We start from the raw sequence: 26,833 nt of genomic DNA, 5'->3' as shown, positions 1-26,833 counted from the left end.
CTGTTACACCAAGTGACAACTTTTGGACGACGGAGTACGTTAAAATGACTCAATGCATTAACATCTTACGTTCAAAGTGACTTACTGCACTTGTTCATCCGTCACACGACGTGGCAACTTTTGGACGATGGAGTACGTTAAAATGACTCAATTCATTAACATCTTACGGTTCCCAGTGACTTACTGTAAATGTTCATCTGTTACACCAAGTGACAACTTTTGGACGACGGAGTACGTTAAAATGACTCAATTCATTAACATCTTACGGTTCCCAGTGACTTACTGTAAATGTTGATCTGTTACACCAAGTGACAACTTTTGGACGACGGAGTACGTTAAAATGACTCAATTCATTAACATCTTACGGTTCCCAGTGACTTACTGTAAATGTTCATCTGTTACACCAAGTGACAACTTTTGGACGACGGAGTACGTTAAAATGACTCAATGCATTAACATCTTACGTTCAAAGTGACTTACTGCACTTGTTCATCCGTCACACGACGTGGCAACTTTTGGACGATGGAGTACGTTAAAATGACTCAATTCATTAACATCTTACGGTTCCCAGTGACTTACTGTAAATGTTCATCTGTTACACCAAGTGACAACTTTTGGACGACGGAGTACGTTAAAATGACTCAATGCATTAACATCTTACGTTCAAAGTGACTTACTGCACTTGTTCATCCGTCACACGACGTGGCAACTTTTGGACGATGGAGTACGTTAAAATGACTCAATTCATTAACATCTTACGGTTCCCAGTGACTTACTGTAAATGTTCATCTGTTACACCAAGTGACAACTTTTGGACGACGGAGTACGTTAAAATGACTCAATTCATTAACATCTTACGGTTCCCAGTGACTTACTGTAAATGTTGATCTGTTACACCAAGTGACAACTTTTGGACGACGGAGTACGTTAAAATGACTCAATTCATTAACATCTTACGGTTCCCAGTGACTTACTGTAAATGTTCATCTGTTACACCAAGTGACAACTTTTGGACGACGGAGTACGTTAAAATGACTCAATGCATTAACATCTTACGTTCAAAGTGACTTACTGCACTTGTTCATCCGTCACACGACGTGGCAACTTTTGGACGATGGAGTACGTTAAAATGACTCAATTCATTAACATCTTACGGTTCCCAGTGACTTACTGTAAATGTTCATCTGTTACACCAAGTGACAACTTTTGGACGACGGAGTACGTTAAAATGACTCAATTCATTAACATCTTACGGTTCCCAGTGACTTACTGTAAATGTTCATCTGTTACACCAAGTGACAACTTTTAGACGACGGAGTACGTTAAAATGACTCAATTCATTAACATCTTACGGTTCCCAGTGACTTACTGTAAATGTTCATCTGTTACACCAAGTGACAACTTTTGGACGACGGAGTACGTTAAAATGACTCAATTCATTAACATCTTACGGTTCCCAGTGACTTACTGTAAATGTTCATCTGTTACACCAAGTGACAACTTTTGGACGACGGAGTACGTTAAAATGACTCAATGCATTAACATCTTACGTTCAAAGTGACTTACTGCACTTGTTCATCCGTCACACGACGTGGCAACTTTTGGACGATGGAGTACGTTAAAATGACTCAATTCATTAACATCTTACGGTTCCCAGTGACTTACTGTAAATGTTCATCTGTTACACCAAGTGACAACTTTTGGACGACGGAGTACGTTAAAATGACTCAATTCATTAACATCTTACGGTTCCCAGTGACTTACTGTAAATGTTCATCTGTTACACCAAGTGACAACTTTTGGACGACGGAGTACGTTAAAATGACTCAATGCATTAACATCTTACGTTCAAAGTGACTTACTGCACTTGTTCATCCGTCACACGACGTGGCAACTTTTGGACGATGGAGTACGTTAAAATGACTCAATTCATTAACATCTTACGGTTCCCAGTGACTTACTGTAAATGTTCATCCGTTACACCAAGTGACAACTTTTGGACAACCGAGTACGTTAAAATGACTCAATTCATTAACATCTTACGGTTCACAGTGACTTACTGTACATGTTAATTCGTTACACCAAGTGACAACTTCTGGACGAAGGAATTTATTATTATTATTATTATTATTATTATTATTATTATTATTATTATTATTATTATTATTTGCAATAGATTGATTGAGCAATTTCCTCGACCGATTTAGTTGATGAAGTCAATTCCTTTAATATCTTTACGGGTAAAGGTGTCTTTAATGATAGGCATCCATATCTCATTTTCTACTATGAAAACATTGTGACGTTAGTTAGGAACAAAGATTCTCATTGGATGACATCTACCGGGCGGAATTGAAACTTCTAGTGCGTGATCATCAGGGTTGCTAACTATACGATAATTTATCGTGATATACGATAATTTAAACCTTAATGCTATATATGATAATGCCCTTGGGGTAAAAGGGTGAATATACGATAATTTTAGAACACATACTTTCTTTTTGCAGTTTCTAAATGTGCAAATAAATTGTAGATGTTGAGGTTTTTAACAGTTATTCCAGTTAAAATAAATCGATAACCATTTGAAAATTGGCAAATTGCAATCCTGCATCCATTCTTTAAATTCAGTTACGTTTAAGAGGGAGTGAACATTTTGTTGTTCAGTACAGTGTTAATAAGGATTTAAAAACTGGTGAGGACAGTGACACTGATTTGGAATTCGAAACTCAAGATTACAAGACAAGTTTATTATATAATATTGGCATTATTAGCAGTATTATACTTGTTTCTACTATTATCAAGTGCACAACGAATATACGATAATTGCAAAATCCAAAATCGATATTTTTTCTGAAGTTGGCAACTCTGGTGACCATTTTTTTTTACTACGAGGCGCATCCAGAAAGTAAGTTCCCCACGCGTCCCATAACTAGAAAACGGTATGTTGCGCGAAGCGACTACGTGTACGTAAGAGAGTGAAGTCCTAGCATGGCACATGCACTAGCGGAACTTCCCTAGTGCTCTCAGTAGCGTCGTGGCAGTGGTTGAAAATGGACGTTCCTATTCCAGCTTCCGCCGCGTGTGAAGTGCGAGCAGTTATAAAGTTTTTGAATGCACAGCGCATAGCACCGATTGAAATCCCTTGAATAGGAACGTCCATCTTCAACCACTGCCACGACGCTACTGAGAGCACTAGGGAAGTTCCGCTAGTGCATGTGCTATGCTAGGACCTTACTCTCTCATGTATACGTAGTCGCTTCGCGCAACATACCGTTTCCTAGCTATGGGACACGTGGGAAACTTACTTTCTGGATGCACCTCGTATTAGAGTTCATTTTTGAATATAACTATCGAAGGAAAATTTTAAAAGCTTTGAAAGAAGACTGCTCTGCACTGCACCGTACTTAAGAATAGTTTTATCATTCTTTAGAGAGGATTGCATTTTATGTTCAAATCATCCTTAGTAATGCTTTAGTCAGTTTTATAGGAAAAAGCTACCAGGTAATATACGGTACTATTTTGAAATCCGGCGCTCGACAGTTTCGTGGAGGAAGTGAAAATACAGAAAGTCTTCAAGTATTGTTTCTTTATTCAAGCTTAATTGTATCTTGTGGGGAGGCGGGGGGCAAATAGGCTATATGAGACCTGGACCTATAGTTTAACTGGATTCTTAAACCATAGTGATGAGATTTAATTCTTTCCCACCGGAAATCGGACCCAGAACTACATGCAACAAAGAAGCGCGCTCGCCACTAGAATAGCGGAACGGATTATTCAATATGTGTTACATTTTACTTGTGTTTTGTTAATTTACATGTGAGTAATCTACAGCACATATTGCAAAGTAACTATTGAAAATACGTATCACAATATCGACAAATGATATAGGATATTAAAATTTTCCTTACAGAAATATGATCCCTGTGACATATTATTAAGTGACATAAGAATCGTGAAACCAATTGGGAAGGAAGTTATAAGGAAATAAGAAGCATAAAGAACAGTATTAAACTCTCATGTTTTTCTTTATACGTATTTTACGTAGTTATAATTTAATAAATTTTCCTTTAAAAACTGAAATAGATATACTGAAAGTTTTATTACTACATTTATGGATAAGCAGCAGAGCAACGTGTACACCACGTGAAGGAATTCGATTTATATGTGATATTTCTCAATTGATATTGAAACTGCAACACTTTCGGTTTCAGTAGGAAGATTAGGGTAAATATGGAACGTATCATTGGAACGCTTAAGTCTTGCAGAGAAATCGCGTCATATTGTTTATTATCGTTTGCACACTATAGCGATCATAGTTAAAACCGGATGTGGTTGATATTTGACACTTCTAGGTTAGATAAAGGATTAATTAGGATATGATACCTATCCTTAGAGACGCTAAATTGATTCAAAAAAAAAGAAAGAAAGAAACAAAACGATTCCCTCTATCTCCTGTCGTTCTACTGTAAGCAGATCAATATTGAAGCTGAAAGTTGTAGCAGATTTCTATCACTTCCGGTTTTAATAGAGACTTAAGGATAGAGCCAAAATGTATTCTTGAAACCTTAATCGATTGCCAAAACACGTTCTTGCTATCTATTATCGTTTCGGTACTGTAAAGGTAACCAAGAAAGTTCTATCGCTTTTTCACTCATCACCTTCCAACATCGATATGTCACCTATGACGTACCTGGAAGATCAAAAGTAGTCCCCATCAGCATTGACGTCCTTCTGCCAACGTTCTAAAAGGGCATGGATTCAATCGCGGTAGAATGTGGTGGGCCGTGAAGCCAAGAATGTATCAAGTGCAATTTGCACTTCCACTAGGAATTTGAACTGGCATCCTCTAAGATGACAGTCCAAGGAATGGAACAGGTGATAATCGGACGGTGCAATGTCCAGGAAGTATGGCGGATACAATAGTGTTTCCCATCTAAAGGCGTAGAATGATGTACGCCACGCCACGTATGGCTTAGTGTTGTCCTGTAACAGAAGGAATTTTTTACGATTCAGAATTGCTCCTGAAGTTTGAGTTTTTCTTGAACACGGCTCAACTACTGACAGTACATAGCTGCATAAATGCCCTGTCCCGATGAACGATGGTGCGAGCAGTCCATCAAACACACAAGAGGACCATCTTCTGGTGCAGTGCTGATTTCGGTTATTTTGGAACTGGTTCATGGGATACTAACCAATGATGACGGCGCCGTGGAGCTTCCTACAGTATCCACTTCTCATCACATGTTCAGAAATGGCTCCTTCCTCAGACGAGGGAGCAAAGAAAAAAAACGCAGGTGCCTGCTTGCGTTGCCTTCTGGCTCGAAGTCAAATCATGTGGGACCCATTGACTCAACCTGTAGAGCTTCCCGAATTGATGGAGATGGTGCCGAATGACTTCTCTACACACACTGAATTGTAGTCCTAGTTCTTCACATGTTTGGTCACTGTTCGTCTCAATTGCTGCCTGAAGATATTCATTTTGTACGTGTGTTGGTCTTCCAGCACGTGGTGTGTCTTCGAGTGTTTCGTCACCGTCCTTAAGCTTATTAAACCACTGCTGCACTGTCTGCGTAGTCACAACACCATAACAAGAGATCTGGCATATCTTCCGCCCCACTGTAGCGGCGTTTGTCCCCAGTTTGAACTCTTACACCATACTCTCTGTGGAGGTCCCATGTTCACTCTGTTCTTACTCGAGTTAACTGTGTAACTGAACTGCCAAAACCAGGTAGCATGTTGTATATACCCACACCAACAACTGACCTTCTCCTTATCTCCATTCGCATTCAACTTACGGTGTAAGAGTCAATTGAAGACAGCCCTCCACAAAAAAGCGACAGAAGTTTTTTGGTTACATTTATATAATAAGAGAAACGTTAAAACTAAAAACGATTGATTTCTGCCACCTGCGGTAGATGAACCCTCTCCACCATGCGGTAGATGAACTCGATTTTAACGTTTTTTTTTTATCCCCTATCAGGCTTGCCAACCATAAGATAATTTATCATGATATACGATAATTTAAGCTTTAGTGCTATATACGATAATGCCCTTGCAATAATAGGTGAATATGTGATAATGTTAGACCGCGCACTTGTTTTTAGTTGTTGAACCTGTAAATAAATTGTACACTGTAAAAAAATGAGATGTTGAAACAACACAAAGTGACTACCACTTTAGCGTGTTACTTGCGTGTTAATTCAGCACCAAGACATCGCCTTCCGAGCATATCATTATAAACTAGTTACTATCTGGGAGAATTTGCATTGGTATTCATCGTTTAATATGGACAAAGCTTTGCAAAATATCTTTGGCACTTATGCCAAGTAACGAATAATGTTCTATGTTTTCCATAATCGGTCACAATAATATTGTTGTAAGCCTGTAAATCGTCTGACAACAGTTACACAGGTAGCTGTGCTTTCATCACTTTTCTTTATTTGTTATTCTTGTGTCTTAACATATACGAACATAAGATGGCAGAACTGTTGCCTATGTAAATGTTGTCACACGATTCACAGGCTTACAACAACATTATTGTGACCGATTATAGAAAACATAAAACATTATTTGTTACTTGGTATAAGTGCCAAAGATAAGATCTTGCAAAACTTTGTTCATATTAAACGATAAATACCAATGCAAATTTTCTCAGGTAGTATCGAGTTATTTCTGATATGCTCGGAAAGCGATGTCTTGGTGCTGAATTAACACTCAAGTAACATGCAAAAGTGGTAGTCATTTTGTGTTATTTCGACACCTCATTTTTTGCTGTGTAGATATGCATTAAATAATTATAAAACACACACACTGAGTATTTCAAGTCATTTCTGCTCAAATAAATAATTGACAATTTCAGAATTTGCAAATGACACATCTGTATCCATTATTTAAATTCAACTACTTTTACTAGGGGAGGAAATATAGTTGTTGTTCAGAGTAGTGTTAATTAAGGTTTAAAAAAACAGTCGATTTGGACTTTGAAACTTAAGATAATTAGATAAATTTATTATATATTATTTGCTATTATTAGCAATATTATACTTGCTTCTGCAATTATAACGTTCATAACGAATATGCAATACTTTTTTGGTGATAAAATGATAGCATTAAAAAACGAAAATCGATAATTTTGTTCTCTATGGCTGGCAACCCTGTCCTGTATATCCTGGCCAAAACTCATGATATATCGAGTAGTTCATTTGATTTTTTTTGTCTCCCTTGTGGACTGACACAGGGGGTAAATATATATATATATATATATATATATATATATATATATATATATATACATATATATATATATATAAAATGGAGTTTCGGCAAATAAACCAAACTAGTTTAAAAAATGAATAAATTAGGCCAAATGGAATTTAATAAACTCCATAAGTTTACATGAGACAAATATGAAAAGACACAAAGAAAAAATTCACAGAATAAATTAGGATTAATAAACAGAAAAGAACGTATTAAATACAAGGCACAAAAAGGGAGAGAAAAACGGTAAAGTGTATTTACAAACCATCAATAAAGAGAAAGTGGTCTTGAGAAAAATATATGCGAAAGATGTTTGAACATATGCATAATCGTGGAAATGAATATATATTTAAAATTGATTTTAAAAAATCTAGAACAAAGCATAAGAATTACAGGAATGTAATGCTAATGTCGTTTATTTACTTTGTAAATATTACCAAAAGTTACGAATAATTCACAAATGTTTTTTTTTTTTACATACTTTCAATATAAAGAACGAACTATTTATTTTTCATAGAGAATTATACACTTCAAAAAATTATACAGAATCTTATGATCCGTAACGATTATGTAGTAAGATCCCACATCTTGAAACTTTTGACATCAATGGGAATAAATACAACTCATTCCCTCGAATGAAAAGAAATGAAACTCCAACAAGGCAAATATATATATATATATATATATATATATATATATATATATATATATATATATATAAAAGACAAATTTACCTTAACAGGGTTTGTGATGAATGAAATATATTTTCACGTTTGTCTCTCTGTATTTTTCTTAAACAAACGTTATTCTCAAAAGGGTTGGTGAAAACTAAAATAAACTGACTTACAGATGTAACTAAGGCTTTCAGAAATAGATAGAAAAAGGAGACCGCGTGAATGAAATGTGTGTTTATTTAAGTTCATTTAAGATCAAAATTTTTTCATGTACTCGTATTTTCCGTCTCTGTACTTTGCTATTTGTTTAGTAACTGTACAGTAGTGTTCCATTACTTCTTTTACTTGCTTGACTAATATACAAAGATAGGTGAATTTATCGCCTTACAAATTTAGCAGTAATTCTTGTCCAGCCATTGTGATTACCCTTCCTTTCTTTATTATGCATGGAGGGGGCATGGTGGGTTCATAAGTGTAATTATAGAAAGTACCTAGAACCAGAAACGCACCCAGAATTTTTTTTGTGGGGAGAGTCCAATACCACAAGCCACTAAATCAATGTAGTATTGAACGGCCATTATTTTGCACCCGAAAAGACGATAAGTAACTGTAAAATACTTCTAACTATAGCTACTTTAAGATAAAAGTGGTCCCGCGTGGCGTAGTCGCAAACACTCTCGCCTTTGGTGCGAGCGGTCCCGAGTTCGGCTCCCGCTGGGGGCACTCGGTAGAAAAAGTGTAACAGCTTTTTTCAGGTCAGCCATCTTGAATGAAGTTATTCCTGGATTCCCCTCATTTAATCCGGCAAATGCCAGGAATGGTACCTAACATATTGGTTCCAGACCACTTTCATCCTTCCCCAACCCTTTCTTCCTTCCCTTTAATCGAATAGTGTGCTCGCCGAGGGACGTCATCCCTCATACGTAAGAGGCTAAATTACCTTAAATGTCGACAGCCTAGAAATCTAATTCCTAATACTTTCAGAAAAAATAGATTGCTTTTATAAGAGAAAGAATATACAGTTAAAGTGTAACATAAAATTTTCATGCTAAATCAACCATTTCTCTGTTACACAAGTATGATTCAATTCAGAAAATGTAGAAATATATGTAGAGTAAGGAAGTTTCGGAATGGGGGGGGGGTCCAGACCCCATGTGTGCGTTCCTGCGTAGAATACTACAAGCGACTATGTCTATGCACTGTTGAATGAGTATTATTATGCATCCGATAAATAATAATTGTAAAATACATCCAACTATATTTTCAGAAAAAAAAATGATAGAACTAGATTGTTTTTATAAGAGAAAGAGTACAGTTGAAATGTAAGATCATTTTTTTTATGTTTTCTCTGTTAAACAAATATAGTTTTATTGAGAAAATGTACAATACATGTTTAGTTAGAAACTTTTACATGGTGAGTGTCTGGACCCGATGGGTATACTCCTCCCTAGAACATTGTTGCCATCGTCGAATACCGTTGGACCACAAGCTGAAACTGTGGTCTTTGAAACATTTTCTTTTAAATTCTGAGAACTGAAAGCCATGCCCTCCCTATCAAAATAAGCTAATGGATGGCTCAGTGGTAAAATGCTCAACACTGGCACTACAGGCTTCTGGTTTGATCCAAGGCCATGAGAGCTTATAGTATACAACATCATATCTCTGTGTTTTATCGGAATTCTCTTCTTTCATCCCACAATTTTATTCCAGTGATTATTTAGAAGTCATTCAACATCATTAATTGCCCATCTCCATTAGCCTAAGGGGCAGGGGAAAAAGTGTAGGGGAACGCAGGGGACGTCGTCTCCCCATTTCCATAAAATATTTGTGCCGTGCCCCACTTCCTAACAAAATTACAATGAGCAAAGATAGGCAAGGGGGACGGCGTGACGTCATGCATCCCCCTACCTTTCCAGACCCACTTTACCCTGCTAAAGGGTGCCATCGTGAAACGTAAAAGCCAGAAATTTATTTTCAAAGGGCAAACTCCATTTTACTGAAATGCGAGCTGCACATACATGCCTATCAGTGGCATATTTACGATTTTGTTTCGGGGGACGGATTTGCTATCTTTATTCCTCAAAATGTGAAAATTCTGCAAGATATTTCATTTTCTTTAATATAGTAAATAAAATTTCGGTACCTCAACCCCGGGAGCCCCCTAAATACACCACTGATGCCTATACAGTGGTACTTCTCTCAATACTTACTTCTATTAAGCGACTACTCTCCTCAACGATTGCTTTTACGAACTAGATTGAAATCTCGTTAGATTAATATATTTCTAACCTCTATTCAACGATCACATCCCTGTTGCACCACCTAGTAGACAGTAGAGAACATTAAATTTAAGTTGTCATAACCGAAATTAGCTTGCGTTAACGCATTATTTGTATATTATGTATTCATTAAAGGACTACATTTCTTTGTAGTGGGATCAACATTTTGTGTTTATACTACATATTGTTCGTCTGAAATTTCTTATGCATAGCATATGGATTTTATAAATATTTCATATATGAAAAATTCATTTCAAATCAATATAAATACAGTGATACGATTTAGGACGGAAGCTTATGTGATTTGGATCCACATGTTAAGCTGTAGGTTCACGGCTCATATAGTCTCGCTTCTGAACGAGATGCTAAACCATAATTTAATCAAGTAATCAACATAAATGGGTATATATGAAACGTAGATAAGGGTATACTTCAGTATTAATTGTGTTTTAATAGTTGGCATCTTTATCCTAGAGCATCAATCAAGGCCGCATTTAGGCACTCCTCGTCCGGAGGCACTTTTGCCGTCAGCGTTCGGCAACAATGCAAACTTCTCTTCCCCCGTCCTCCAACCTTCGTCTTTAAATTGAAAATAAATTTAAGGACCACGCTTGGCAGACGAAGAGAAGCGAACTGTGTCTTATTGCTGTGTAGATTCGGGGCGCGTCTATGCTAATGTAGACGAGTAACTAAACATTTAAAAAAAAACTTTGTGTCTATTAAGAATTGCGTCTTGGTTTAATTTTGGCACACCACTAGAAAGAATTGTTGAAGAATTATTTCATTAATCTCCTTATTCATCCCTAAAAGGTTTCCGCTGGGCGACATAGAATTATCTCAATTGAAACAGGTAAATTTCAAGGGTCCACTAGAATCATTGAAAATTTAATTACTTTTAAGATTTGCGTATATAGACGGCTTCTCGATGCGTGAAAGTGCGAAAACCACAAACCAACTTGCGCTAGGTAGCCACAGAAAAGCACGAATGCTACCTAACCGAGTCAGAGCAGGACGAAACTGGAGGAACTGCGCGATAGCGTTGGGGTGCATCCGAAGCGGGTTGAGCGCGTGGGTATGCGCGTAGGCAATGGTAGAGAAAAGAAGTGGTTTTTTGCAATGATACAAGTTTGAATAGCACTTGTCATGGTTTCATATTAGTAACGATCTACTTGTAAATATAAAATATAGGTTCTGTACACTGCCCGGAAGTATACCATCGCACAGTGGGACCAAAGCATTGAATTCTTGGCAGAAAGGGGATTGAATTCCGGCCTCCCACGCTAAAGGTGCGTACGCTAACCACTTAGCCACGAAAGAGCTCGATATGAATATATTATCAGATATATTAAACATATGATTTACACGCATCGGTAACCTGTTCAGGTTGTTTCATATATTGCATAGTGCAATAAGTGGGTTCATTTCAAGGCTTTGATTGGAACACTCTGACATGAGCTGGAGCAAGCGGAGACTCGTTACAGTTGATTCCAATCTCACTTCTCTGTACGCATCACAAAAAACAAAACAGTGAATTGATCAATACAATTTTTAATATGGTGCTACCTTATGGTCCGTAGATTGTTTAGCAAACATTGGCGTTTCAAAATGTCGCCACCATTAATCAAATATGATTGACTAGAGTTTAGTTCTGTCAGTGAATGTCAGAGAAGTATAACTAGATTTTGGGAACAAGATGGGATCTGGGGTAAAATTTCCAAAATCGACTTATATTCAACATTGTCAGTGCTTGTTTGAGGATCACACGTCTAATAACCTCTCACATTCATCCTAGTTCAATTCAAAAGAAGCACTGTATCCAGAACGCGTTTTCCTAAAATATTTTCAGTGTTATATTTCCCAAAAGTGCAAATATGTGCAGGTTTTCTCTTTCCATACAGTAAGAACAATGTTTTTGCACATATGCCATATTTTCTACTAAAATGCGATTCTATCGTTTGACCATAGTTTATATGCTTTCAGTGCCAGTTTTTTTCTAAATTTGATATTAAGTAGTACTACTATACATCACATCAATATTCTAAATATACAAAACGATACATATATGTGGGTCGTGTCACCATGTTTACCACCCACTTAATATCTATACGCAATGTCGGGACAGTCGCATTCAAAGTAATCTTCCTATCTTCTGTCACTAAGCAGCGCCTCTCCGGCTTCGGCGGATAACCAAGTTTACACGTGTCATGAGCTCATTGTAAGCTGCTATCACTTCCTTCCCTACACACTATCTTATGTGTACACTATTAAGGTTTCATTACAATCAATTATATCCAGTCAATCGTTTACATCATTTTTCGAGTTTTTCCCAAGAATTGCCTAATTTGGCCCCACTCTGCGTCGGTGAAAAATAGCATCTAATAGAGGCATCTTTCATATACACCGACGGACTTATTCCGTCGTAAAACACTTGTAACGATTTTACACTAGTAACTACACTTGTGAACCTAAAATGAAACTGTATTACTTTGTATTTAATTCTGTCGCCCGCAGAAATTTGTTCCACATAAACATGTCTATTCATGTAAAGTATTGAATTGTAAAAAGCTTCCAAAAGGTGGTGCGCCAAAACTACACCAGCACCAAATATTGCACCTTAGGCACGTGCCTAATGAGAATTCCTATTAATTCTTACGCTATTAATTCTATTGTTAATTCTTAAGATTGCAAAACAATTTTTCTCGAGATGCATGCATGACCCTTATCATTCTTTTTAGCTCAATCTGATCTATCAATTAATATATATGTAATTTTTGAGCAATTATTAATTATTATGAATTTAATATTTCTTTTAATTTTCAACATTTTTCCTTCTATTTATTTTCATTAGTAACATTTTATCATAGTATATTTCATCAGCTTGATGAAGTTAGTTTACAAGAATAACAAGCATAAAGGGAGACACAGTGCGTATGGCTTACATTAGAAACATTCCCATTGTTGAACCGTCGCTGACGAAATTCATAGAGAACTTTGATCATTGTTCCCTACAGTTTCATTAACATATACTGTGCATCGCTTCCGTTTGAATGAAGATCGTGCTGTGAAAATAAGATAGCTCCATCTCAAGTGGAAGTTAAGCTCCATCTGTAATTTTCTCTGTTAAACAGCAAAATATACGAGTACGAATTCATAGCGAATATGAAGAGAAAACACGGGTCCGAGGAAACTACTTCCATATTCAAAGTACTGGCATCAGTGAAGAAAATTGTGTTTCATTAAGTTTAAAAAGTACGTACTTAACGTAAACAAGAGCGTTTTTTACCATTTAATCATATTCACATCATGAATAAACATTTGACTGCAGAACTCAGTTTCAAGTAACTTTCATCAGTACTGAGCCTATACAGAAGTTCTTATTATAGTTTTTCTTTATGCAAATTTCCAACTAAGAATACTTACAAACATTTAATACAGGATATCCACATGAAATCTACTGCCTTTATAAAGAGCATTTTGAGTGAGGTAGCAAAATATATTTTCCTATTTTTTTTATTAATTTATGAATCTAAGTTTAACTCTCGCTTCTATGTCTAATATGCAATGAGACTACATGTACAAACTGAGAGAAACTACTGGTAGGTGGGTATCTAAAGTTTAAGAGGGCCCACCACGGCGAAATTAAATTACTGCTAATTTTACAGTAATTATGTGATATCTTTGAATAGATAAAAGATAAACGAAAAGTGGAACAAGAGCGCCCTAGAAAATATTATTTTACATGAGATACCGTTATCATGACTCACTTATCTACTTTTGATTTCCAGTAATTTAGAAAATCGCCATTTATTTTCGCGTTTTTAAATGGCTGCAAAAGGAAAGCTACTAAGGTGACTCGTGATAATGGTACCTCATGCAAAATAATATTGTCTAACGCTCTCTAGTTCCATATTTCGATTATCTTTTATCTGCTTGAAGATATCACATAATATACTGTAAAATTAACGGTATTTTAATTTTACACACGTATAATGAATACACGACTCCAAAAGTGCATTACCACCTGCAATTCTCCCTTTCCTGCTATAGTAGGCAAAACAAAAACACTAAAGTTGGGGTGGTTGAGAATTAGAAAGGCGTTGGACCAAACCTCAATTTGGTTACAAATATAGCAGTATGGTAAAACTGTAAATAAGAAAATGAGATAAATTGTTAACAATAACGATTTTATTATCGTGAGAGCAATGGATGACATGGAAAGTTACAAAATGATCTTACTTAAGCAATTCAAACAAGACGAATAGAAAGAAATAGATATCAGACGAAAGCAGTTTTTCTTTATTTTCGAAACAAAAAGTCTCGCAAAAAAAAAAAAGAAGGTTACATAATGTAAAGGCTTAATATAAATGCCTAACACCACAAAAACAAACATCCACACGAAACAGAAAGAGAGACAACATAAAATAGTAGGCGTCAGTGGCGTAGCAGACTTGAGGATAATTATTATTAAAAGCTCGTTTCCTTTTCAAAATTTCTGACTTTGCCTCAGAGCGTTAGTGCATAAAGCGGCCATGTGTGCACTTTTTTGTCAATGAGCGGTCCCAAAGGTCAAAAGGGATAAAAATTTAGGAGAAAGAGGAACAAAAAACTTTCTTAACATAAATTCAAGTCAAAGTTCAAAGTACTTGCTTTTGTCAGGTGCTTTTTCTTGGAACAGAAACATCTTGGTGGATAAGAAGTTACAGTATATAATATTGTAAATTTGCAAGTAAATTTATTTCCATTGCAATTTGTGGTCATAAAGAAATTGCCATTAGAAGGCATTGTTGTAAAAATTAAGTTTTATTTCTTCATTCATCGCAAGTCTTAGAACCTCCTATACCTCACCCCCGAATATCGATATCCAAAATTTAGGATGTTGATATATCGATGTCGATATATTCGCGATTTCGAATGTTGATATATGTCAATATCGATATCGATATATCGAAATATTGCACAGGCCTAGATCCAAGAAATGATTCAATATTATTATTATTATTATTATTATTATTATTATTATTATTATTATTATTATTATTACCAATATATAGAGGATGCTTGAAACATTCATTAAGTCACTTTCAAAATGAATACGAAACTTAGTGGTCAAAGAAACTACTCAGCTTCCAGTAGAACTCTAGATCTCTAAGACAAATCTAGGATAATGTCAAACGTTTAAAACACGATTGTTTCTGCATGATTCGGTTACAAATTCTGTTCATTAGACGTAATGATCTGAAATACATTCTAATAAGCCCAGTAGGTAGCGTAGGTCATACCTTCCATTCCAGACTACCAATGCAAACTGAACAAAAAGAAAAAACAAAGAAACGAAAAAAAAGAAAAATGAATGGGAGATAGTTTACTGCTAAATTTCTATCAGAAACACCCTATATTAAAAGATCAAACTGTATCATAATGAAAAGTTACAAATGTTCAAAAGGAAAATTGGATGTTTCTTATAGATGTAGCAGATCTTGTATGTTTCAAGTGTAAATAAAACACATTAAATTATAGGATGGAAGCAAATTTTGTGCCAAACTAATAGAAATAAAATGTTGTTTTGAAATAACCAAAGAGGGGACCATTTTCTAGTCATCTCCGAAGATTTATCTGTTCCGAACGATTTCATCTATTGCGGATATAACGTTGTAATTCGCACAGTTGGAACCATTATTTTATGACCAGACTTTCAAAAATTTCTATCGACCTCAGTTTTCAAGACACATGAACAAAAATTTGCACGCGTATTATGAACATAACAGCGTATTTTTCAAAAAAAAAAAATCAGTTTCCTACGTCGACTCAGGCTTGGGCCAGACGGGCACAAAAATTTCAAAATATTATTTTTTCGAAAAATCTTGTTTTTTAAAACTTTTCTTTTTTTCTGGGGTATAATAGGGACAAGGGAGTGGTACCGTTGGAAAGTATCATCTATCCTGAAAAAAAAATAGGTATCAACCATGAACCTACAATAAATAGTAAGGAATCAGTAGATGTTTGAGTGCAAGTCTAAGATTTACCTCAAAAAGTGGAAATCCTAAAAGGGTTAAACTTCTCAGATTTGGCACCTGATTTCTTTTCTAACTAACTAACTAATTAACTCCATGGCCTATGGAACCCGGAGGTTCAGTGCCGCGTTCACAAAAGCTCTCCACTGACTTCTATCCTTAGCTAATTGCATCCAGTTTCTACTTTGTATTCCTATCTCTGCGAGATCCATCTTAATATTATCCTCCCATCTGCGCCTAGGTCTTCCTAATGGTCGTTTTCCTATGGGTCTACCAGTCAAGACTTTGAAAGCGTTTCTACTTACTTCCAATTCTTCATACTTTTCTTCATACTTTAAAGATCATCGGCAAAGGGAATCACACCAAAGTATACAAAACTGACAATTTCTCAGTGCTTTCAGGGGTCCCTCAAGCCTCAAACCTTAGCCCATTTTTACTTTCAATTTCAATTAATGATATTTCTAATTGGCTGCAAAATTCCTTCAGCATTCTACATGAATATGAACTAAAATTTGGAAGATGTATTAGTAATATCGATGTTCGGTATCTTTAGAAAGTGGTATAAATGCGGTCTGCAAATGGTGTAAACTCAATGATCTGAACCTTAATCAATGTTAATAAATGTTTTGCAACGTCATACTCGCATAAGAATACATCTCTAAAAGAAAACTATTGCATTGGCAAAGTCATATTGAAAGAATCAAAGAGTTCAAGAACCTCGGGATCAATTTGGACACAAAATTAACATTTTCCAAACACGAAAATCACAATTGTGTGCTAAGCTTATAGAAACCTGTGGTTTATGATAAGAACTGGAAGAGATTTCAAGAAACAAGACACACTAAAAGCTATAGATTATGCAACCTTTAAGCCAAAACTAAAATATCCTGCCGAAATCTAGAACCATGTAAGCAAAAAATATAACCGCAAAATAGACACTATAGAATCAAAATTCACAAGATAATTAATTTTGAAGGAAACTGGCGTATATCCGAAATTTGAAACATATCAATATCTAACAAAATAAACAAACATTCTTTCCTCGATAGCAGAAGTACGGTTACGCTGCTTCTATACAAAATTTTAAGCTGACTTATCCTGCAGAAAATTTCATAGGTAAATTTACCGAAAACGGTGGAAACCTGTTTGCCAAACCTCTAAATTAATTTACACCAATAAAGTAAAATTACTAATATGAAATAGTGTAAAATTACACTTTAATCAACAAAAATATTATATTTTCTTATAAATTTACTGTAAATTTGTAAACAAGCTCAGGAAAATTTGTAACTTAATCTAAGGAAATGCATATCAACTTACAAAATGAATGGTAAATTATTTTACATTGATATTTAGCAATTTATTTATAGAAATGCTTTCCAGGGTACTGAGCAAAACTCATGGGATAGCAGGTCACTGACTCGCGGATGGATACCAAGTGTGCTCAACGTCACCTACAGGATTCCGCGACGGCTTCAGTTCTGTGTAAGACGTTGTGGGAATTGTCTGTGTGAGTGATCCAGTAAAATGCAACGTCATCGTGAGTTGACGGCATTCGAGTGTGATATAGTGGTGAGTGCCCGACGCATGGGACATTCGATTTCGGAGGTGGTGCAGGAATTCGGCTTCCCACGTTCAACCGTGTGGACGGTGTACTCAGAATGGGTGAATAAAGGTGCCCACACAGTCCACAACAGATACCATACCGGGCGTCCAGAGGATCTCAATGATCGATCCCGGCGACATCTGGGACGAGTGGTCAACAAAGACAGGAGAGCAACTGTGCAACAAACCACGGCCCAATTCAACACTGACCGTGCTAGAAATGTCTCCCATTGGACAATCTGTCGGAACATGCGTGTCCTTGGATATGCAAGCCGTCACCCTACACGTGTGCCACTGCTAACCCAGCGTCATCGAACACTCCGGCATGCATTTGCCACCAATCATCACGGATGGACACCGCAACCATAGCGTAACGTCATATGATCCGACGAGTCACGTTATCAACTGTACCATGCCGATGGGAGGCATCGTGTGTGGCGCAGACCGCATGAAGCGATGGATCCCGCATGCCAAAAGGGTGTGTTACAGGCCGGTGGGGTATCATTCATGGTATAGGGTGCATTTTCCTGACATGGAAGGGACCCCCTGATTGTTCGGGAAGAGACATTGGCTAGTCCGCGGTATCGTCAGCTGCTCGGAGACCATCTCCACCCGTTTATGATGTATCAACACCCTGACGATATTGTGGTCTTTCAACAGGACAATGCGGGACCACATCGAGCCAATATCGTCCGTGAATGGTTCGACAAGCATGCAGATGAGATCCAATGACTGAATTGACCACCCAGAAACCCTGATATGAACCTCATTGTGCATATCTCTTATGTACTTGAACTCAGGCTCCGGGCATTGGATCCTCAACCCACGAATATGCCACAATTGGCTGCCGCTCTGCAGACTGCGTGGTGTCAACTGCCTCCGGACATGTACCAGGAACTTGCGGACTTCGTTCCACGCGGTATCGCTAAGCTCCACAGGGCCAGAGGGGGACCGACCAGATATTAAGTGGGTATCCCATGAGTTTTGCTTTCAGTGTATTTCAGTGTAGAACATTGAAAATTAACATAATGGAGGTTTGTGACCTCTACAACAAACTTTGTATGGTTGATCCAAATATTGATAAATTCACAATGCCCTTCACTGATTTAAAAAAAAATGTAAATTCTTTATGTGACAGAATCTATGAATAGCCAGTCATTAAAATTACCACTTGAATGTTTATCCTACTGTTATATGTTTATCTATTTCTTGTGGATACTGTAAATGGATATCTTTACCTGTAGTATTGGTCTCTCTATAAATAAACCCACCTAAATAAATGAACTTCGTTATTATTTTTGTAGCATATATTTATAACTAATAATTTTAAATGCATATACATGATTCAATAAACGAATTTTTATGTTTTCTTTTAAAGTTCATGATACAATGTTCCAGAAGACGAACATGCGTGGCTTTCTTGATTTCAGATTTCCTCCGGGAGGGGGATTACTTTGCATAAACGGACGGTGAATGTAGCACTGCAAAAATACTGGTAACCTTGATTGACCAGATCAGTGAAAGGTTTCTGGCTGGGGATTACACAGGAATTTATTTCGGGGGGTCCAAAGATTTCAAGGGAGTCCAAATTCCAAATTAGAACAAATTATCTTAAAATTTGTAAAAATCAATTCTAAAATTAGACTAAATTTACAGAAAGGTCGGGATTTCTGGAGATCCGTACCCCAGGATCCATCTCCTGGGTACGTTCCTGCTCCAGGGAATTTCCTTCCCCTGTGATACCCTGTGAAAAAAATCACTGACCATGTTATCTACGCCACTACTTCAAGTTATTATGTAAATCTATGTTAGATTAGTCTGTGAAACACGTAAGTTTTGGGCTTCAAAATTACGGTTCATCTCGCTCGATCATTAATTAATTATTCGTTTAAAGTATTCTACAATCCTTATAGTTCTCTTTAATTAGTTCTCATTTGAAGCAAGCGTGTACCAAGCTCCACCTATCTTTACAGTGTAAATACAATGATGTTAGCGAATGAGCATATGGAGATCGAGGTACATTAGAAGGATTAATGGTAACGGAACGAAGAGAGCACACAGTAGTCGTTATGTGTGACAATACAAACACAAAAACCCAGACATATGCTCGTGTGAATTACAAAACATATTCTGTACAAGAGTTCAGTGTGTATATTTGCGTATGATTGAGGGTTGGCAATAAAACTACAGTGTTGTTTTGGGAACAGTTTACAAAACCATTGAATGTGATCAATGCACATAGGAAAATTAGCAATTCAATAGCTCTCCCAATAGTAAATGCTAGGTGAGATGAGAGAGAGTTTGCTGGGACAGAATACATGTTTCACGAATATCCATACCCGATATAGACTGTCAGTTAACCCGGAAATTAGATTTTCGTAAGCGTAATGAAAGAGATTACCATTTAAAAACCGAACAATCAAATCTAAAATCTCAATGTAGTGTGGGAAGAAATAATCTACTCTCAATATTATTGTTAAGATGTGAATGTAAAGTAGTCGTAAATTCTTTGATTGTTAAAGATTTAAATTTCGTTTATTTTAATTGAACAAAAAGTTATTTCACTCAATGGAAATAATGGGTGTTTCAATCAATCATGATATGATCTCTGGAAAAAATTTACAATACACACAGCATCCCAAAATAGAAATTTTCTGACTAAAAAACAAAGTAATTTGTTAAAAATTCTGAATATTATCTTAAATTTTCCTTAAACTTCTGAAACCACATGATTCGGCTTTTACTGAAGATTATAGTTAGTTCCATATGAGATGGCTCAGATTTACAGGGTGAAGCAAAATATGTTAACATTAAATGGGGGTTTACTGACGTGAAATTACAAGGCAAGGATTTGGTTACAGGGCTTCAATTTGGCACCCATCCCTCTTAATGCACTAATATAGTCTGCCCATTGTTGAATTTATGGCCCTCTGGCCAATTTGGGCAGGGATAGCGGCAATGAACTGAACAACGCGGTGCTTCAGGTCGTCCAAATTGCTAGGTATGCTGACATACACACGATCCTTGACCATGCACCACAACGGAAGGTCGAGAGAACGTGATGGCCATGGAAGAGGATCATTTTTTTACCAATCCAACTTTTACCGAAAGTGTCGTTTAGGTAATCCCGAAATATCTGACTGAAATAAGCAGGGGGGCGCCGTCTTAATGAAAGTACGTCCGGATCCCTATCTGGATTATTGCTGGAGAATGGCAAGTGGCGCGTTCTCCTCCAAGAACGTGCTGAGCATGGCAAGGTAATTCTCTCCCATGATGGTTTGTTCCTCAAAAAAGAAGAGTCCGTTCACTGCAAATTTGCTCACTGCACACCAAACGTACACCTTAAGAGAATCCCACATATGCTCGCGAAGTCCATGCGGGTGCTCCGGTCAAAGCCGTGAATTTTTCTAGTATGATGCTTGGGGACTGAAAAACCTCCATCCAGGCAAGTATTTTCCTTCGTTCCTTAATGGAAGATCGGCACATGATTGTTTAATTTGCAAAACAAAAACAAAACGAACACCCATTTAATGTTAACATCTTTTTGCCTCACCCTGTACCTCAAGCCTTAAAATCGCCAAATTCAATCTACAGATATATCAAGCTTCAAAATCAAGTTTGACCTTTACAGTTAATTCCCTGAAACTTGTAATTAAAACTTTTCTCTGCTCATTTACTATAAGGAAACACGCCCGTGTGTGCTGCTTTCCGAGAATAGCCTATACCGCTTACTTTTTCTTAGCACGTATTTTTTTTCTTTTTTCCTGTTTCGATGACAGGAACTCTCTTATTTATTACCACTTCCTTCTGACCCCTTTCGAGTTTCCGCTAGTCCTCGCGAATTCCAGTCCCTCCTCTATTCCTGTATTCTCACACATAGAAAGGTCTAATATCCTGAGAGAGAAGAATTAACGAAGGCGGCCCCGAACTGCAGAAGCAAGCATCCCTTGCTTTGGTATCTGATCTACGGCAGTAATTCGCTAACAAGGAGATGGGTCCTGCAGTCAGCGGAAGGTTTCAAGAGAAACGCGGACCAAGAATGCTGATGAGAGAAGCTGGTGGAGGAAAGAGATGGTCCACACAACACTCGGGGGAAGCAAAGAAGGAGAATACGTGAGAAGCAGTAGCGTTCTGTTACATGCTGTTACGTTTCGTCTCTCGTGAGAAATCATGGATAAACATTGCGTTAACCGCAATCCGTGACGATAATTAACTATTTCCTTTAGCTTTCAACGTTTGTGAAAGAAGAAAATGCACAGATGATGCGTCTAGATACATGTAACCTGCCACTAGTATAAAAATTACGTTTTGTAGGAAAAAGAGTAAATATTTTGCTTTTAAAAAAACGTATCTGCTTTCTGTGTTAGAGATTTCTATTTTAGAGCGTCATACTTTGGACTTCCAAATTATGTAATGAAGAAATATAAGAAGTTTTATTGAATGCAGTGGCGGATCTATCCCGGGGCCAGGGGGCATCGGGTCCCCAGATTTTTTTATTTGATTTGGTTTGATTTAGTTTAACGTCCCATGGTTATGTCTGCTAGACTAAAGGAGACGTGAACCTACTGATTATAGTGGAATCCGAACCACTTTGGTCGCTCAACTCTTCCCCCACTGGGAATCGAACCCGGGACCACGCGAACCGAAATCAAGCGTGCTAGCCACTAGACCGAGCAGGGGTTCTCCCAGATTTTTGAGTGTCAATAATATTTATGCTATGATTTATATATTCTTGAAAGTTTATAGTAAACTGGTGATATGTCTATCATAACCTGAATCCTGGCTACCCTCTCTCGCAGTTTTTACCGGCTAGACCAGCCACTGACACAATACATATTTTTTTCTATATGTCTATTTGTCGACAGGCGTCGGGTCTAATACGGTAAAGAGATAGCGAGAAGTGGTTTCCTGCTATTTAATGGTCCCCATAATATTTTCATTTCTGCATTTATTCCTATCTTCAAACCGGAAGTCCTTGAATTCTACCATTTCCGGTTTCAAATATTAATCGTAAAATAAAATTTTAAAAAAAAACTGTTAAAAAGGTGAGAAATATGCTTCTAAGAAGTTGGTTTATCTTCCCGTCTGTCCATCGGCTTTTTCGTCCAAAAGACAAACAAATCTTAAGAACCACTTGTTGAATCACTATCAATTACCATTAAGTTGGTGAAACGTCTTTCGTAACTTAAAAAATGTATGTTTATTTTAGTACCAGAATTTGATTCTGCCTCACTGGGCTATGCTAGAAACCAGGGTTATCCATCCGCTTTGATAACATGTCGCATCCTCTAAATTTATTTCACATATTCACCCCTAACACGGCAACTATTTTTTTTTCTGGCGCCAGTGGTGTGGTCCTCTAATTCATCTCGCTAAATGTTAGGTACTGTGGTATAAAACGATCTACATTACGATGGTCTGTGTAATCTCAACTGCTTTGGATTCAAGCCTAACTCTTGGGTTTGAAGCCTACGTTAGTAACAGGTGCCGTCCTTCGTAACCACGACGTGCAAAAGAACACGAAACACAGAAACGCCAAAAAAACAAACTTGGTTATTGATTTTAAATTGATTACAATGGCTAGTACCTTAATAGCCTCTACTCCTCCCCACACTCTTGGGTACGACTTCGATTAAAACGTGGTGTTCTTGTGTTACTTATACTTCTATTAACTATATGGAAAGTCTGTTCAAAAAGTAATGTTACCAATTCTACAAGTATGACAAAACATTTATTTATGTAATAAGAACAATAATACCTGTATAATAAAATTCTTCAAAATAGTGTTCTTCTGCATCGATACATCTCTGCCAGTGGTTTTTCTACTCTACGAAGGAATCAAGGAAGATGTATTCAGGAAATACATTTAAAGCCATTTCAGAAACTGCTTTCAAGTCATCAATTTTTTTTTTTTTTTTTTTTTTTTTTTTTTTTTTTTTTTGAAACAAGGAGACGCCGACATGTGACACTTGGCATTTTGCCTCTTCCTTTCGGGGTCGTACTGGAATATGCACGTTTCATCACCCGTGGTAACATAGTCCAAACAATGAGGATCATTTTCACACATTTCTAAAACGTCTTGACGAATTTTCACTCGACGAGAGTTTTGGTTGTCGGTCTAAATTCTTGGAACAAGCTTTGCGCACACTTTTCTTATGTGCAAATCCTTGGACACAACCTCATGGACGATAGCTTTCACGGGAGCTACTAAAATAAATAGTTGTTCATTCTTTCATCCAAGTAAATAAATAGGAATTTTAAGCATATCGATACTGGTTTAAAAAAGAAATACAATAACAAGCACAGACTAGAATACATACAAACGAACAACTTCCTATATGCGCTATTGAAATCAATTTTGATCGTCTGCACAACGAAAGAACCAATCAACGCTCTCGGTGGGCGGGATCAGTGTCGTCGTGTGTGGATGGCGCTGCCATCCGTCTTGGAACGTGACGTCATGGGTAGTTATAGGAACCGTCGGATTGTTTTTGTCTGTTTCACATCTCAATGTTAGATATAGTGCAGAAAGAAAAGCTAATGTTCACTTTTTCTTGTACTCTTTGAAATTTCCACATAGGTGACGTCAGATCGACTGGTTAGTTCCGTCGTCGCGTGTTAGAGGCACTGTTGTCGCCAAGTTTCCAGTTTTTCGCTGAGTTTGCGAATTTCATTATTCGTATTTACAAAATTCAGACTAGCAAGGTCACGAAGAAGCACTATTACATAATACATTTCCATTTCCGTTATACATACTTAGAACGTTAGTGACGTATGTAATTAAGATTTGTACATAAGTTTCCTACGAAATATTACATTTTATTTACTATTTTGCTGATCTTTTACCAACTAAAGGTTGATTCTGAGGTTTATCCTCCAGCCTGAGCTTTGTAACAACTGCATTGTTAACAAATAATTATAATTTAAATTTACTATTATCGTTTTCGCTAATGACTCCACGTTTGTTAAACTGCCATCTATAAATGTAAATAGCTACTGTTCTTTCTTTCTGTAATATCTGGTAAAACAAATGTAATTCTCTAAATATCCCATAAATATTGGGCAAGTCAAAATGATGGATCTGATTTCAGATATGTATTTTGTGAAATCGAATAAACATGTGTTATTCTGAAGCATCTCCCAAGAAATGTAACTGTCAATGTTTTCTTCAAAATATTCCAAGGGCCTCATGTTTAGCAGAAGCGGTCCACCTCTTTTCTTAAAAAAAAAAAAAAAAAAAAAAAAAAAAAAAAAAAGTTACAATTTTGGTAATTTCTGTTCACACTCGGTTAGTTTAGGGTAGGTTTGGTTAGTCCAGTTTAGTTTAGGTTAGGTTAGGTTTAGTTTATGTTATATTAGTGTAGGGGTCCCGCATATTTTTCCAAAAAATAATAGAATTTCGCTTATTTCTACTAATATTAGGTTAGTTTAGGTTAGTTCAGGTTAGCTTAGGTTAGTTTATGTTAGGTTAGGTTAGATTTGGTTACGTTATGTTACGTCTAAGCACTTGCATCATTCATTTCTCCTGAAATTTTTTTTTTTTAACGTGCTTCTGGACCCCTTGTACTAAACATACTCCATTCCGAGTTCCATGTGAGTTCCTCACGTACACAAGAAAATCCGTTAACTGGGCAGCGATATATTGTACAAACACACGGATCCGTATGTTTACTATGGAAATCTGTAAGGAGCCTATTTTATTCATATGCTACTTACATACTACCTTCTCCCCACTTAGGTATTACATCATGCCGCTCCATTATGTGTGACATCTAACAGTCTTCCGTATATTACATACGTATACATATGTTGCATACGTCAGCTATATGTTATATATGTCCATTTGTATGTGAAATTCTTACCGTCTATGTATATAATTCTTTCTTTCACGTGAAAAGTACGTATAGATGGAACACTTATACGGAAAGAATGATAAAACATACGTTTTCGGTTGTAGCCTACGTTTGGTCCAGGATGTTAGGTTTAAGTCCAAAAACTATATGATTTACGCCGTATGTTACGTATTTACGTCCGCCACATGCGTGTTTTTCTCTGTGTAACACAGCACACATCAAGCCAATAGTTTATCTCCTGCCAAATTATTTGTAGCAGGCTGCGATCAATATCAGGAATTAATCTCAAGCTCGCTGCTGACTCTTAGCAGATACTAAACTTTGAAAGTTAACCTTATCAAGTTCATGTCTCATAATAACATATACCGGTATTCATTACATTTCACAGAATAAGTTTTTGAAATCGGGTCCCTCATTTTGACTTGCCCTGTACTTACAGAAACACGTCTAATAATGGGAAGAATGTTAATAATATAGCGTTAATGATAATGTTTTAGTAGAATATACGAGCAAACAACTCATGTTTAGTAGTAAACATTGAGTCATAGTAGATTGGTGCAAATTAAATGGCTGCTCAAGAGCATTAATTTCAAAGTTCAAGAAAATGAAAACAGCAAAAATCTGTATAATCAAAATACTTACCCTTTTCTCTCACACACTTTGGTCATTGCTCAACAAGTAGGTTCCGTGGTGAAAGAAGTCGTATTGAGTCTGCGATGCAAAAAAAAAAAAAAAAAAAAAAAAAAAAATCATAACCGTTAGCTGCGCCGATCATCAAAAAAGGTTCTAACTCGCAAGAAGTACCGAAGTTACCGGAATATATAATATTCGGCAGGGAAAGCCTTAGGAGAATACAGTGGATAATAAACGGTTTCACACTGGGACTCAAGAAAGAATCTGCGATGTCCTTTGAGTAACATATACGCGAGCCTTATTCTGTAACGTAAGAAAAGACCGTGTCTTTTGAGCATTTCTGGATGCTGTTCGCTGCTAGATCCTTATTAAGTTTACTTGACCTAGTGTATTCCCTCTAGACACAACTTTAAAGTCCTGATCCTTCAAATTGAGAATTTTTTTTCTAGGACATATGGAAACTTTTTCTGGACTTTGATAAAGACTCTATCACTGTTCTGGCCGTTTGCGATAGTTGCAGTAGA

At 36.7% G+C, this 26,833-nt stretch overlaps 2 protein-coding genes across 2 annotated transcripts in view; one reads left to right on the top strand and one right to left on the bottom strand.

The window, feature by feature from the left end:
- LOC145675799 (dipeptidase 1-like) overlaps positions 1-26,833 on the bottom strand; it is a 993,427-nt gene that overhangs the window by 791,677 nt on the left and 174,917 nt on the right. The gene's annotated exons all lie outside the window — the stretch shown is intronic.
- On the top strand, positions 17,746-18,192 carry LOC145675114 (uncharacterized). Its single transcript, XM_081745484.1, has one exon. The coding sequence runs from the start codon at positions 17,746-17,748 to the stop codon at positions 18,190-18,192; it is 447 nt and encodes a 148-aa protein (XP_081601610.1).

This window comes from Thermobia domestica, chromosome 18, assembly GCF_964235325.1.
Source record: "Thermobia domestica chromosome 18, izTheDome1.hap1.1, whole genome shotgun sequence".
Classification (NCBI taxonomy): domain Eukaryota; kingdom Metazoa; phylum Arthropoda; class Insecta; order Zygentoma; family Lepismatidae; genus Thermobia; species Thermobia domestica.
Note: the sequence above shows the minus strand (reverse complement) of the source record. Positions and strands in the feature narration are given on the sequence as shown.